At 41.0% G+C, this 15413-nt stretch overlaps 1 protein-coding gene across 1 annotated transcript; it reads left to right on the top strand.

The window, feature by feature from the left end:
- Positions 1 to 283: 283 nt before the first annotated feature.
- On the top strand, positions 284 to 15211 carry LOC134860372 (neuronal acetylcholine receptor subunit alpha-3-like). The gene is made up of 7 exons (XM_063877335.1): positions 284 to 512; positions 10902 to 11041; positions 11129 to 11173; positions 11250 to 11359; positions 11512 to 11719; positions 12077 to 13105; positions 14025 to 15211. Exons 1-7 carry the CDS (start codon positions 455 to 457, stop codon positions 14148 to 14150), a joined length of 1716 nt encoding a protein of 571 aa, XP_063733405.1. The 5' UTR covers positions 284 to 454; the 3' UTR covers positions 14151 to 15211.
- Positions 15212 to 15413: the final 202 nt, after the last annotated feature.

Genomic DNA, 15413 nt, shown 5'->3' with positions numbered 1-15413 from the left:
CTTGGTTTTCAGAGAAATGTAAACTATATCAGACAAGTAAACATACAGTAATAACGTAATCATTTAATGAAACAGGATTGCAAAACACATTTTAGAATAAGGGTTAAAATAGACATTTTAGCAGTGGGACCCCTGGCGGTATATTTTAAAAGGATTCCTTGTTCCAAACTTAACACCTGTGAGTCACGGTGAGTCAGGTCGCTAGGTTTGGCACTTTGGGTGGGTGGGTGGGTGAGTGAGTGCAACGCGGGGATGGAGGGAGGGGGAGGCGGGACGAGCAGAAGTTGTTCGTGTCGGGAGAGCGCACCGCGAGTCCAACCTCTCCACGCACCGGAGAGCAAAGAAAAAATGATGCTTGGGTCTTAAGGCTACTCAGACGTTTATATTGGGTTACTGACCAGACTTCAACTTTTAGCTTCATCTTTTATCTAGAGCGTGAAGGGCCGATGTATCGATGAATTTCCTCGGGAAACTAACAAACGTCTTCCTGCTGATGCTCCTCGCAGCTCAAGGTAAGAGACACTGCACCGTAACTCGGTGCTGAGCACGCAAAAAGTAGCACTATACTCCTTCCTTTACTTTAGGACTAGGATGTGAATGGTGTGTCAACTTTCTGGATAATACTTTTTAGTGGTCTTAAGCCAAAATCCCCCCTCGAGTTACCTTCCTAGTACGCGTTTTAGTGAAAATCCGCACAAACAAACCAAAGCAGTTAAATATCCAAGCAGCTAAAAATGATTAATCAATCGGGAAAAGTGAGGTTTAAACGAAATTTGAGAGGCATAATGACAGATGCAAACATGTTTTATAGCTTCAACTGCGGTTAAAGCGAAATGCTCATCATACTTAAATTATTCAGTCTCTCAACGCCCAGGAGCAAATCAAGAGCTTATCTAAAGTCTCCCCCCACATTCTAATGTGTGCGTCCTGCTAGCTGGCATATATGCCTCATATCTCAAAAGAACGGAGACGACGTTTTCCACTCTGAGTGGTATTTGTGCTCACCTCATAACAAACCCCACGTGCCTGTGCATTATAAGATCCTACATTCTCTAGAAATGTGTGGAGTCACTGTCATGTCTCATCTCATGGGAGGGTCTCAGGGCATAGTTTCCTCTGGGGATGCTGATCTGTGATCGTGTCATGTCTCATTAAAGCTTATACCTCATCCTCTGAGCTACTGAGAGGCAGCCATCCATGCACAAAACGAGCCATCCATGCACAAAACGAGACATACGTTTCTCCTCAGCAGCTGCAGCTCAATGAATGTCAATGTAGATTTCATCCCTGGATCCTCCAGATGTGGAGGGCTGCCATAGAGGTCATGGTTAAGCACAGCTGTATGGGTTCTTTTTCGTGCTTTAGGGCATTTCTGTAGGTGGAAAGCTGCCAGTGAAGGACAACAGCACTTATAGAAACGGATGCTACAGCCATAACTTAAGTGCGATACCCATTTCCTCTGAGTTTTGATTTAATGTTTGTAGTGACATTAAATCACAGCCGGATCACTCTGCGAGGTGGCCTATGGTTTGTTTTGCTCTTTGCAAGATCCTTTTATTTCTTTTACTCTTCTTTTCAAATCCTCTTTACACACATTTTTCACTGTCTTCCTTTTCTGATTCATGTAAGGCTGCCAGTCTCCTTGCTTGTGCTAAAACTAGAATGTTGAAATAGGGTCCATGAGTGACTCCCAGAGGACCCAGAGCAGAACAAAGATTAGATAAATGCTTCAATGCTGCTTTCACAAGTAACAGAAAGGTTATTTTAATCCTGAATTTCATCTCATTGCGACCACATAGACGTAGATTTCTTGGGAGGGTGTCTTTAGAGTTTTTTTGGCATCATCTTTGTTCCAAGTGTGAACTGATTGTTTTGCATCTGTAAGTCCGTCTGTCATTGTTTTTTTCCGTTTCTGAAATTTGAGTTGGTATCCTGCCCACAAAGGCAGACAGCAGTAACAAAAGAACATTTGCCTTTGGTTATCGTCAAAAAAAGCTTAGTACCTACAGCTTGATTGAGCCGTTAAGCTTAACAATAAATTCATTTGATAATTTAAGTTGAATTCAAAGGAAGTAAACAAATCTCTTTGTTAAGCTAGGTGTCTACCTTTCTTCTTCTTTTAATATTTATATCAACATAAATTCAATAAATCAACCTACAGTTTAAGGGTTAAAGGTAGCTCAACTCAATTTTATATGAATCCTCTATAAAGTCAAAAGCTGGGAAAGTATCTTCGCAATGAGTAAGCTATGTTTACTCTTTGCTAAGCTAGGTAGGCCTAGCATTAGCAGAGCCGGGTTCTTGTTATTTGACAGTACTCTTTCATTTAGGTACCCGTTGTATATGTAACAAACTAAATTGTCTGTCCATTAGATTTACCTGTTTTGATTAGATGAACAAAATCACGTTAGGTAATTTTTGGTTTTAGCTGTTGTTAGGCTAGCTGTGGCCATTCAACCAGCAACCTTTTAGGCATGTAGTGTTTGAGCTGTCAAAAGGTCAATTTCACATCTTCATTTAATTTGACGAAAAGTGTAGTTACTCTGTTTTCACTTCTTAATGCTGTTCTCAGTATAGGACACTATTTTCTTGGTTTATTTACCCATGGTGGATAATGTCATTCTACAAGTCTTTTTCTGTTGTTTCCATTCAAACCAACACAGTGTGCTATGAACAAAATGTGGGAGGGTACTTATTCTGGCAATAAGTTGAAGCCCTGCTATGTTATACAAAACAGTTATTTTTTTTACTTCAAAGCCCTGAGTTCAGCAGTTTGTCCCAGATGTGGTACCACGAGTCCACCCGTGGGAGCAGCACTAAGTGCCTTTGTGTTGTTACACTCCGGTCGACATGTGAAAGACAGTGGCTTCGCACATCCTGTAACCTGATGCAGACTCAGACTTGAAGTGAAAGGGATGCCACTCTCTGTCATTCTCTTCAGCCGGAGAGATTTGCTACAGCCGACTGCTTTGTAGCTTTGCCCTTGAACTTGGCAAATTTGAAAAGGAACACGAAAGCGGTGCTGAGAAAGGATAGCAGGTATCAATACCCTCCTCAAAAGAACGGCTTTTCAAGTGAAAGGATATCTGCTCCGTCCTTGCTTGTTACAGATAGTTAACTTGGCCATTGCAGGTAAAAACCCCAGAAAATGAAAGGATTTTGCCCTAACCTTCCTCTATCCTCCGATCCCTCAGCCTTCCCTCAATCCCCTATTGGCTGTGTGGGCTTTTTTATGATTCTGTACAGGGGCTGTGTATGCAGATGAGTGCCTGAAAAATACACACACACAGACACACACACACACACACACACACACACACACACACACACACACACATACACATACACTCCCATTGGGGGTCCGATTAGCAGGCTACAGAAGGTATTGTCTCAAGCCAACAGAGGAAAAGCTGATGCTGCAGACCACAGGATTGGGGTATTTTAGATGAATCTGGATGGAGTACCTTTGAGGTAAGAGCGAGAGATCTATGCAGCATTGGACTGTTATTTGGAGGAATGACATTCAAAATAAAGTCACAGCCTGTGCATTAGATTTTAATGGACATCAGAATGTTTCAGGACAAGATAGTTTCCCCTCAGCCCACATCATCTCTTGCAGAACTAGGGAGAGAGAATTGTCCAGCCATGCCTGCACTATACTGATCTGATCCGCATTATGTTTCAGGCTTGACCCTTTATCTCACTTTACAGTGCTCTTTAATAGCTGCTGCGTGTTGTTAGTACGAAGAGGATCCGCCTATTTAACAAGTTCTGCCCCTGATAGCAGCAAATGCATTGCTAATAATTCATAGCATACTCCAATAAAGGAAAGCCTTCACTACTAAGTCTTTACAATGATGGTTGTAATATGGCCAACAATCAAATGCTCTTTATTGCACCAGCATTCGAAATGGTTTATTTTAAGGTCCTGTGGCTTCTATCTAAGACCGCTTGTATGGAGTTCTCTGCTTGCAACGCAGCGTCATCAAACACATTTTCTCTTGGAGCTTGAAGTTACAGAGCATCTCTTTGCTTACTCTCTCAGAAGATATATATTTGTCTGAAAGGCAATCAGTGTGTATATACAGTATGTGTTACTGTGTGTGTGTGTGTGTGTGTGTGTGTGTGTGTGTGTGTGTGTGTGTGTGTGTGTGTGTGTGTGTGTGTGTGTGTGTGTGTGTGTGTGTGTGTGTGTGTGTGTGTGTGTGTGTGTGTGTGTGTGTGTGTGTGTGTGTGTGTGTGTGTGTGTGGCTTAAGGATCCTCTTAAAGCGATTGTCGTATGATTATAGTAACTGAACCCCCCTCCCGCACACATGGTGTAACCACCACTGGCAGAGGACTTATTCCGTCCCCCTATGGATTGGCTTAAACACATACTTTTTTTTTTCACACACACACACACACACACACACACACACACACACACACACACACACACACACACACACACAGTCCTGCCGCAGATAGCCCTTTTGCCTGATTCCTTTGGGAGAGAGAGAGAGAGAGAGAGAGAGAGAGAGAGAGAGAGGAGAGAGAGAGAGAGAGAGAGAGAGAGAGAGAGAGAGAGAGAGAGAGAGAGAGAGAGAGAGAGAGAGAGAGAGAGAGAGAGAGAGAGAGAGAGAGAGAGAGAGAGAGAGAGAGAGAGAGAGAGAGAGAGAGAGAGAGAGAGAGAGAGAGAGAGAGAGAGAGAGAGAGAGAATCAGCTGGAGTACATTTTCTTTTGACTCTATGTTCTCCTTTCCTTCAATTTGTAATTTTTTTTGTCCATTGGATTGCCCGTGTTTTCTAAGCATTTTGTTACAATCAGGGTAATCACACACACAGACTCACAGGTCACAGCTTCACTTGTCATGGCATGAGTTTCCCCGAACTTATCATGTAAACAGACTCCTCAAAATATGCCATAGCTTCCTTATTGGTGTGTTTTTCTTGCCACTTAATCATTAAAGTAAAAGGGCTTATCAGGTTGACCCTTCACATTTCAGCAGGTGGCAAGCAGGGCACAGAAAGTTGAGTTGTAGGGATGGGAGTTGTAGCATGTATTTAAAAACAGATAAACTATATGCTTAATTGGAGTTACTAGGGTGGTACTGATTTGTTTGTGAGTTCACAGAAGTTTCTGCTGCCTAAGTTTTCCACTTTGCCCAGAACAATCAAGTCATTTTATCTACTGTGTTCTTTATCTCGATGCATTTCCACTACTCAGTGCTTAAAGCTGTCGGTGAAGGAGGGTCAGGTCGAGATAAGATAGAACATTATATCATTTTAAATGATTTCTGGTTGCTTAAACTAGAAGGAAAAACATGGTTCTCTGTGTGAGGGAATTGCATCAGCATCGCTGCATGGCCAAGAGAATTTGTCATCATCCAGGATCATTTTTCCTTAATCTTGCATGTGGTTTATCTCATGACACCTACTTTATAAGGTTGGGAGTAAGCCTTGCATGGTGGAATATATATTTTTTGGCAATAGTTTGAAACTCCATACTGATTCAGTCAATGATGCTGGCATGCATGATCAACAGGCAGCAGAATTTCTCAATTAGTTGCAACTGCTGTGCGGTGAAAACCACCGCAACCTCCCACTCCAGACACAGCTCCCAAACAGTTTTGCAGCAGAACAACTGTTTAAGCTCTGACTGCGAAAGGAGCCCGGATAAATGTGTCTGAATTAAGCTACCTTTATTCATAAACTTATGGTAATCCCTGCTGGTAATGCTGATAATGGCTCACATTGAAAATCATGTTCTGTTATTCACGTTTTATATAACATATTATTGAGTTGTATCTCCTTAAGAAGCTCTCACCTTTCATTAACTCCAAACTTGTTAGCCTGAATGACTATCTACTCACTTGCTTCATCACTACTGTGGATAAATTCACTGGATGAGTTTAAGTGACATAAAAAGAGTCTGCAGTTTTTTGTCCTTGTTCTATCAAATTTCTATTTTGGGGGAAATTCCATAAGGCCTTGTGTTGATGTCTGTGTTTATTCTTTTTCCAAAGCTATAAGTATCTCTTTTGTAAGGACATGATCGTCCCTTTGCTGTTTGTAAACACAATATTTAGTCTTTCATGTTTTTGTTTTGTTTTGTGTTTTCCTTTCTTGGTCCCAATGCCCCCAGCCTGTCAAGTACAAGTGTGTATCTGATCAAAGGGACTTTACTTACAATACCCCACAATACAAGCAAACCATCTGACCTCGAAACTTGCACATCTTCATCCCATCATGAAAGCATGGATGCAAAGAGCCATTGAATTTCATGCATCAGTGAAAACAAATCATATGCTGTTCGGAGAGAGTTAATTAAAGGTGAGTGGACATACCGTAACTTGTGTGTCCACACAGGGGCTCACACAGTTTCATATATATACGCAAGCCCTCATACATGGAGAAACATATTGAAAAACATGAACCTTATTCTTCATGGGATGGTCACAGCTCATGCAATGATCACTGTGAATCCTGTTGTGCGTCACCCAGCATGTCACAGTCAGGCCATCAAAACCCTGGAGAGCAAGGACACGCTATCTAGCTTTTCTCTGCTGCTTGCTGCTTGCGGCTTGCTGTCACTTTCTCTGCCTATCTCTTCTCTCCGCTTTTCCTCTCTCTCTCTTTGTATCTCTTTTCCACACATTCACACACACTCTCAGCAGTGTATTATTGGAGGGTAATTAGTGTCCACCACTCGCTCCCAGGCTCATCCTGTTAAGCACATGCCTGATCAAAGAGCCCCCCACAGGCCACGGCTTTCTGCAGCTTTAGGCTCCTGTAGTCACGAGAGACAGGGACAAACTCGCTGGTTGGTTTGCTAATTCTAAATCAATGTGGTTATTTAGGGGTGAAATGCATGACTTCTTGACTTGACTTCATCCGTGTCAGAACAAAGCCTCATCACTTTGGTTGCAAGTCACAAAAAGAGGGGAGGGTAAAAGAGCGTCTGGTGAAATGAAACAAATGTCGAAATGATTTGATGTGATTTTCACCATTAGAGGCAGAGACAGTTCTGTCCACACTTATTAACAACTCTTTTCTGAAGCTTGACACTAGTGAATTGATCGAGAAAAGACATTTGGTAGGGTTAGGGTTAGCAGTGTGGCTTTACAGTAGGGCAATTGGTGTTGGTTGATTTACCACTTTGGCACATTTTTTTTCATTTAAACAACTACGAATTTGCTTTGAAATTTGGTACAGGTATGAATTATCCCATGCTGATGTATCCTAATGACTTTTGGGGGTCTAGCTAATAAAGGGGATTGCCATGCCTTTTGTTGCAAGACATTCCTGCCCCCCTCAGAATAAATTATAATAACTCAAGTGATTCCTGAACCTTTAATGTAGCCACTTTTCATGTCAAAATTTCACTTTTCATTTCTTTTTCTTTGGATTATTTCCAAACACCTGTGAATCCAATGACATTCCCATCACCGACCTTCACATTTGTATTTACTGCGAATGTGAACATTTTTACACTCTAAACTAAGATGATGAACATTTGTAACAGTTTACATGCTTAACCTCGGCATGTTAGCATTAGATAACAGCTTGTTAGCATACTAACACTTCTATTTAGCTCAACGCAACGCAGTCCCCATTAACTTTAAGGTTAATTATGCTTTTTGAGCCTATTAATGCTAAAAATACAAGTAAGGCAGGTTAGGATGAAATTACATTAGATCTATAGATCACTGTCTTTTACTTTCCCACCTAAACTTATAAATGCTCCATGTGCCACACAAATTACATCTTTGAATTTATTGCCAAGAGAGTACAGTAAGACGTGTGTGTGCTTCAAATCATGTCAGGTGAAAGGGCAAAGGTTATAATTAATTTTTATTCATTTAAAATTAAGTCTCTTCTTTGGATGAACAAAGAAGGGAATTAGAGGAGTGACTGCCAACAGAGGAAAAAAAATATTGGCTTAATTTTTTCTGGCCACAGTGAACAAAAGGTCCAATTAATTGACTGATTATAATTGCCCTGGTTTCCCCTCAGCCAATTAGAGGCTTAGACAACTTTGTATAAGTGCAGCGAATCGCGAAGCAGCGGGCCGTTTTTAAGGCAGGTACCAAGAGCTGAAATTACACAAGCGTCTCAGGAGAGAGGCCTTTTCATTAAGCTTTAACACTCAACTCTTCTATGTTGCTGACCTCAGAAAACTTCTTGAGAGTTTCGTGGGCCACTAAACTATAATGCAAATTTCCTACCCGTAGAGAACTAGATCTGACAGGTCATTCATTTTTAGTTAGTTAACTTATTATAATAAGCCTGCCTGTTTCTAAAGTAAGATAATAATCCCCAAATTGTTCAGGGTACATTATCTTCATCATGATGGGAGACTGATTGTGATGGTGAGTTTAATGAAAGCTATGAAGTGAAAAATGTTTGAGGGAATAAATGAGGAGGGAGAAAGCTGTGCGGCCTGATTTTCATTTACCTCTGTGGACTTGATGAATAACTTATGTCTCTGCTGGTCTGCACCCTGCAGTGTCTGAACTCCCAATTTTTATTTAGTTGCATGTGTAATACAGAATATGATACATCAGTTAAGTGAGTATTAGTGCCCTTGCTGCAGCGTTCTGTTCATTTTTTATTTATGCAAGACTAAATATTGTCCGGGCTGTGTTAAGTGTTTTATATGCACCAGATGTTGCGAATACGTAAGTGTTGTGGGCGTTTTTGAATTTTAAGCTCTGTAAAATTAGTCTACCCCTGAGCTGTGTCGGTCCCATGTGAGGTAAATAAAAATTGTTGTTTAAATCAGTAAACAGTGTTTTTATATTACTGCTATACGTGTCTTAGATTCAGACTGCTCCTAAAATAAACTAACAAGGGATACACTTTAATTACATCTGTATTTTCCCCGTCTGGGCAAGTCTGATTTTGTAAACTTGAGAAAATGAACAAAGCAAAGTCTCTTAAAATGAGAAACCAGCCAGACTGTAATCTGAGTTGTCTGCCAGATATTCATCTATGTGTACTCCCAATGGAAATAAATGGACCTAAAGCTTTATGGCTTTACTGAAAACTTGGAAAGTTATTATGAATATTTGTTTCAGTATATAGGTTTTTCAAAAAAATATGTTTTATGAAAGTCACATCTTAATGAAAGTCCATTTTTATATAGGGCCTGGATTTAGTGTGTTATGACAGTGGAAGATATAATATCAATAGCACATCACTAACAAACATTTTTGGTTCAGGTTTCTGTCAACATGTGTGGGTCCAAATCTATATTTTCTCTCCGTAAATTACCTAACCATTATTTATGTTTGTCTTTATACAAATTCACAGGAAAACATTTGAGAGTAAGGTTGTGAACCAAAAGCTCCTGTTTTTTAAATAGTTAACTGACCTGCACAGAGAGAAAGTTTCCCATTAAAGGAGCATGTTTTATTCAGATGTTGCAAAGGAAGACAACCTTTTCACTGAATGTGGCTGTGTGTCTAAAAGGTGTGTGACCCAGTTGTTCTTTTGGCGAAACACATTCTTCCGCCTTCCATCAAAGATGGTTCATGCAGCTCTGAAAGTGCAAGTTTGATGGTTTGGGAATGTGTTGAATAGTGTCTGCGTCACCTCTTAGGTTTGAAAGCTGTGATCTGAGAGGTTGGCCTCCATCTTTAACAAACAAACCACTCAGCTGGACATCCAACAGCGTAGGACGGACTACTGATGTTTAAAGGGCTGACATTGAAATGCCAAACTTACCAGTCACTTAACAGAGAAAAGGAGACTGTTCAAGAAATGAAATCAAACAAACAGGAACATGCAAGATTGGACGAACACAGAGGAACTGAAAGGAAGATGAAATATCTTCTATGATTACATACTGTATAGAGTTGGTATTGCTGATTTTATGCTGGTGCCGGTCGAGAGTGAGTGCTGTCCCATGGGAGGAAACATTTTCTGCTCGGACAGGCGTGGGTCAATGTGCCATCACAACTGTAACTCGAGGCAGTTTTTCACACATGACCTTCAGTACTGCCTTACAAAGCCTGCAACCCCACTTCTTCAGACACACTCTGGCTATTGGCACACCTTTGTGTTACTAAAAGTAAGTTGTGTTTGGAGATTTTATGAAAGCTTGCAGGCTTTGTTTTTCTTCTGTAAACAGGCAGTAGAAACGCCTCTCAAAACACCCTTCAAGCTATCACAGTTCTCACTCTATCCAGAACAAAATAGTATTGATAAAACAGTTAAATTGTCATTTCATCTACATCAAACTAAAATATATTTATAATTTCCCCACAACCCTCAGTGGTATCTAGATATGCAGGATATGCTCTGTGTGGTTGCTTAGTGTGTCTGCTGAAGATACAAAGTGATATGAGCGTGACAAAAAGTTGATATGTCTTTTTCTGTCTGTGACTTTAATAATGATACAATTACTTTATCGCGGTTCGTATAGAGTTAATCATAAACACAACACGTTAACAGAATATCTGGAATAGCACACAAGGTCATTTTTTTAAATCTATAAACGTGTGTGTAAACAATCAGACCTTTAACATCACTTAGAAACACTATACCAAATATCAATAAATACTTAATTTAAATATCTTGTTAAAAGAAGTCGATACCTTCTTAAAATAATTCAGCACAGTCTGAGATCCTTTGTAGCTAGTGTCTGGTGCCTTTAGGGGACTAATACTTAAGTAACTTCTGCATTTGAATGAATAACCCCATGATCATTTTTCCCTTCTCTCATTGCCTTCAAATACCTCGGTTCTGTAATAACTCAGGACTCAGGATTTACAACGGGTCCAATTTTATTTTATTTATATATACAGTATATATAAAGTGCCGGGTCTCTAGAAATGCAAGGTATGTAGGGGTTTGAGAATCAAAGCCATACAGTATATTTAGTGGTTTAACTGTGTTTTCTCATTTCTTTCATTAGGCTGTTTTTCATCTAAGGGGGAGGACAGATTATTTCGGAGGTTGTTCAGGAGGTACAACCAGTTCATCCGACCAGTGGAGAATGTATCTGATCCAGTCACAGTGGAGTTTGAAGTCTCCATATCCCAGCTGGTCAAAGTGGTAAGAGTAGAGAATAAACTCAGTGTTTCTAACTTTAAAAATGTATTATTTCCTCTTGTTATTAATTCTCCCTTTATGTCTTTACAGGATGAGGTGAATCAGATTATGGAAACCAATCTGTGGCTGAGACATGTGAGTAATATTGATCCTTTATGTGACATCATGTCCATAACATTTTTATTCATGCTAAGTTTTGTTGGTCTTTTAGGTCTGGAACGACTACAAGCTGAAATGGGCCCCTGTTGAATATGATGGGATTGAGTTTATACGAGTTCCATCCAATAAAATCTGGAGGCCAGATATTGTTTTGTATAACAAGTACGTTTGAATGCACAAATGCTTTTCTCTCATAAAATAAGTTATCTTTTTCCTTCATGCTAATTGTATTTATCCATGCTCTACATCTTCTGACCTTTTGCATTAAACGTTGTAATGGCCTTTAAGTGAAATTACGTTAACATCTCTCAAAGTGCTGTAGGTGACTTTCTTGTGGAAGACAAGACCAAGGCTCTGCTGAAGTTTGATGGCACCATCACCTGGGTTCCTCCAGCTATTTTCAAATCCTCCTGCCCCATGGACATCACCTACTTCCCCTTTGATTACCAGAACTGCTCCATGAAGTTTGGCTCCTGGACATACGACAAGGCCAAGATCGACTTGGTGCTGATTGGCTCAAAGGTTAGAGTCCCGTGTTCACAGGAGACAGATCCTGACCATTTCTGTCCTATCTGGCATGTTTAAAACAGTACGCTTACATTTGGTGAGGACTCAAAGACATTAAAAGGAAGGTTTCAGTACTCACACATACACTTTTATCTGCTCATATGATCTAGTCAGACAAAATGGGAACAACTTCTATCAAATCCTTTTACTTTTATGCCAAAATCTTACAAGTGACACCTTTTGAATATTTCTACTATCCACTTCTTATGTCTTTTTAAACTGATTGCCTGTAGTCTTCACAAACAAAAACTGTTTGTTTTAAAATGTCTTTTTCCTGAAAATAACTGCCATTTCCCATTTGCATTTCCTCAGGTGAACTTGAAAGACTTCTGGGAAAGTGGAGAGTGGGAGATCATCGACGCACCGGGGTACAAGCATGACATCAAGTACAACTGCTGCGAGGAGATTTACCCGGACATCACCTACTCCTTCTACATCCGCCGCCTGCCTCTCTTCTACACCATCAACCTGATCATCCCCTGCCTCCTCATCTCCTTCCTCACGGTGCTGGTCTTCTACCTCCCGTCTGACTGCGGCGAGAAAGTCACCCTCTGCATCTCCGTCCTCCTCTCCCTCACTGTGTTCTTGCTCGTCATCACTGAGACCATCCCTTCCACGTCACTCGTCATCCCTCTGATCGGCGAGTACCTCCTCTTCACCATGATATTTGTCACGCTCAGCATCGTCATCACTGTATTTGTGCTGAATGTCCACTACCGCACCCCCATGACTCACACGATGCCAGACTGGGTGAGGTCCGTGTTCCTCGGGGTGCTGCCCAGGGTGATGCTGATGAGGAGGCCAATCGACCAGGGCTGCTCTACCACTGCCAATATTGCAGTAACAGGAGGAGGAAAGAGCAGATCGGGAAACAAGAAGAGAAAGACCAGCATAGGAAGTGGTTCAGGAAGTGTTAGTATTGGAGGTATAACGGGGGGTGTAGCATTACCACCGACAGATGTTGGGGCAGGAGGCGGGGCTGCATCCGCTAGTGGTTCAATGAACTGTGTGGAGTATGGCGAGATTAATCGTGACAAGAACCGGGACATTAACAGGCGATGCCCCTACAGAGGCAAGGAGGTGCCAACTCCTGTCCCTCCCCCGATGGTGCCACCACCTCCTCCCCCTCCTCCTCCTCCACCTCCTCCCCCATCCTCGCAGGCAACCCCGACCCAGGCGCCCCAGGAGTCAGAAATACCCAAGGTGCCGAGGCCAGTGAACGCCCCTTCACCTGTCAGCGCTGTAGTTGCCTTCTCCGTGGTGTCTCCAGAGATCAAGCAGGCCATAGAGAGCGTGAAGTACATCGCAGAGAACATGAGGACTCGGAACAAAGCCAAAGAGGTACAAAAGCAGGCTTGAGTTTTCGGTGTTGAGTATCTTTGAATACCATTGGAAAGCGTGTTTGCAAGGGACTTCGTAAATATAGGGTGGTGTGTTGGGAAAATGTAAGATAATCAAATCAGAACAAAACACAAGGAAGGTGTGGTGCAGACAAAACAACAAAAAGTGAGACAAACAATTCATTTCTGTATTGGCCCAGTTGCCCATCCAGAGCATAAGGCCATCACAAAGGCCTACATGACGACCCAAAAATAAATAGCTAACTTTGAGTTTTGTCCCCAGATTGGGGTGCACACATTTACTCCACGGAATGTACAATGCACACAAATATAAACATATGATAACAGAGCTTCACTGGATATGTGTTATCTCTGCAGCATGTGCATTTCTACCTAGCTGAAGGAAAACGTGTAGAAAAGCATTTGACAGTGCTATAAAGGGAGGGTAAAGCTGCTTGTTTGTTGCAGATGGATGGTTTTGCGTATGCCTCCTGCACACTCTGCAAGCCACTGATATGTTTGTTGCTTCAGCTCCATCTTTTCTTAGCAAAGCTGGGATCTTTCTATTATACATGCTGAATAGCCTCCTCTATAGGACACAATGGCATTGTGGTCAGGGCAGCCATCATCCTATTGTCCACACCTAGCTTTCAAAAATACTGTATAATACACACACACACACACACACACACACACACACACACACACACACACACACACACACACACACACACACACACACACACACACACATATATATTTTACTCTTACCCAAAACAAATAGATGATAGATAGATGGTATGGAAGACATTTCATAATTACAATTATCCCATAAGTAAAGTGGAATTGTGTGCTTTGTGATATTTTGTACTTTTTCTACTTATTATTTGCTAACATACATTTTTCCTTATTCTCCTCAGGTGGAGGACGACTGGAAATACGTCGCCATGGTCATCGACAGGATCTTCCTGTGGGTTTTTGTGACAGTTTGTGTTTTGGGAACAGTGGGACTCTTCCTCCAGCCGCTCATCAGCTTCTTAAAATGAGAAACTGGTCTTTGCCCCTTCTCTTTCTCTCTCTCTTTCTCTCTCTCTCTCTCCCTCTCTTTTTTTGTCTACTTCTTTTTTTTCCATCTGTCCCTGTGCCCCACTTGAAATACTTTTGGAATAATCCCTCCAGCAGCTCTTTCGAATCAAGCACTGAACTGTCTTCTTTTTCATTTTGCGGCGTTTTGTCTCCCCGTGCTTTCATCTGGGAGTCCAAAATCAGCCATCACTTCTAGCTCTCAGCTGTTTCCTCACATGACTTACCCTGATTTCCCCATCACATCTTTGTCTTGCCCTCTCGAAGTGCTGGCAAGGCTGTAATTCAGTCTATTCTCCACGGCTTTTTATTCTGACATGATTATCACATCTGCTCTCCTCTCTGATTTTCTCTTCTTCGGTGCCATAACTTTGACCTTAAACTGCCTACAGCTTATTTTTTCACAGTAGTCTCCTGTCTCCACTTTTGTCCAATCTTCTATGCATTTCCATTGTGTGTATTTTACTGAGATATCCACTCAGTCATTGTTACTGTACAGACTACAATACAGTATGTTTAACAATGTCAGGTTCTGATTAACTACATTATTATTAGAATTGCTTTAGAATAACCTATAAACATAAACATCACTGAGAAAGAAGAACCTGAATACCTTAGTGAGTTTCGCAGTAGGACTGTGTCATTGTAAGTCGCTGTAATAATGGTGACACACTTTTGAGAAATGTGTCTACAATTACACATAAGTTAAAGACCAATCCTGATAGAGGTTGATAATATGTATCATGTTGTGTTATGAAAGTCATTTAATGGCTGGCTTTTTATTCAGGATTATGTTTTTCTGTTGTCTTCTCTGCTTCCCTGTAAATACATTTGTAAAATACAAAGGAGTTATGCATGGCTCCTGAGAAGGATGCTGGCTGTATACACTTTTTGTGTTTTCCACATGTGCTCACACTAAGTATAATCATGCATCACACATTAGTTCACACCTTAACTGCAATCTTACAATGTATAAAAACGTGTTGAACTGCACAATGTAGATTAAACTTGTAAAAATATCTAAAAAGCCAAACTGTCTTATGTTATTTTTTAATAAAGAGGATCCTGGACTCAATTCTTCATGTTCCCTTGAGTGTTTCGTCTGGTGCTCAAGTTTCCTATTGTACTGCAGTCAACTTGTTACAAACGTACGCCGCCTCTTGCTCAGATTGGTCCTATCACCAATAACAAAGTGAGATGGTAAAAGAAAAAAGCAAATGGATGGA

Source organism: Eleginops maclovinus, chromosome 23, assembly GCF_036324505.1.
Source record: "Eleginops maclovinus isolate JMC-PN-2008 ecotype Puerto Natales chromosome 23, JC_Emac_rtc_rv5, whole genome shotgun sequence".
Classification (NCBI taxonomy): domain Eukaryota; kingdom Metazoa; phylum Chordata; class Actinopteri; order Perciformes; family Eleginopidae; genus Eleginops; species Eleginops maclovinus.
This window is presented reverse-complemented; position numbering and strand designations above follow the sequence as displayed.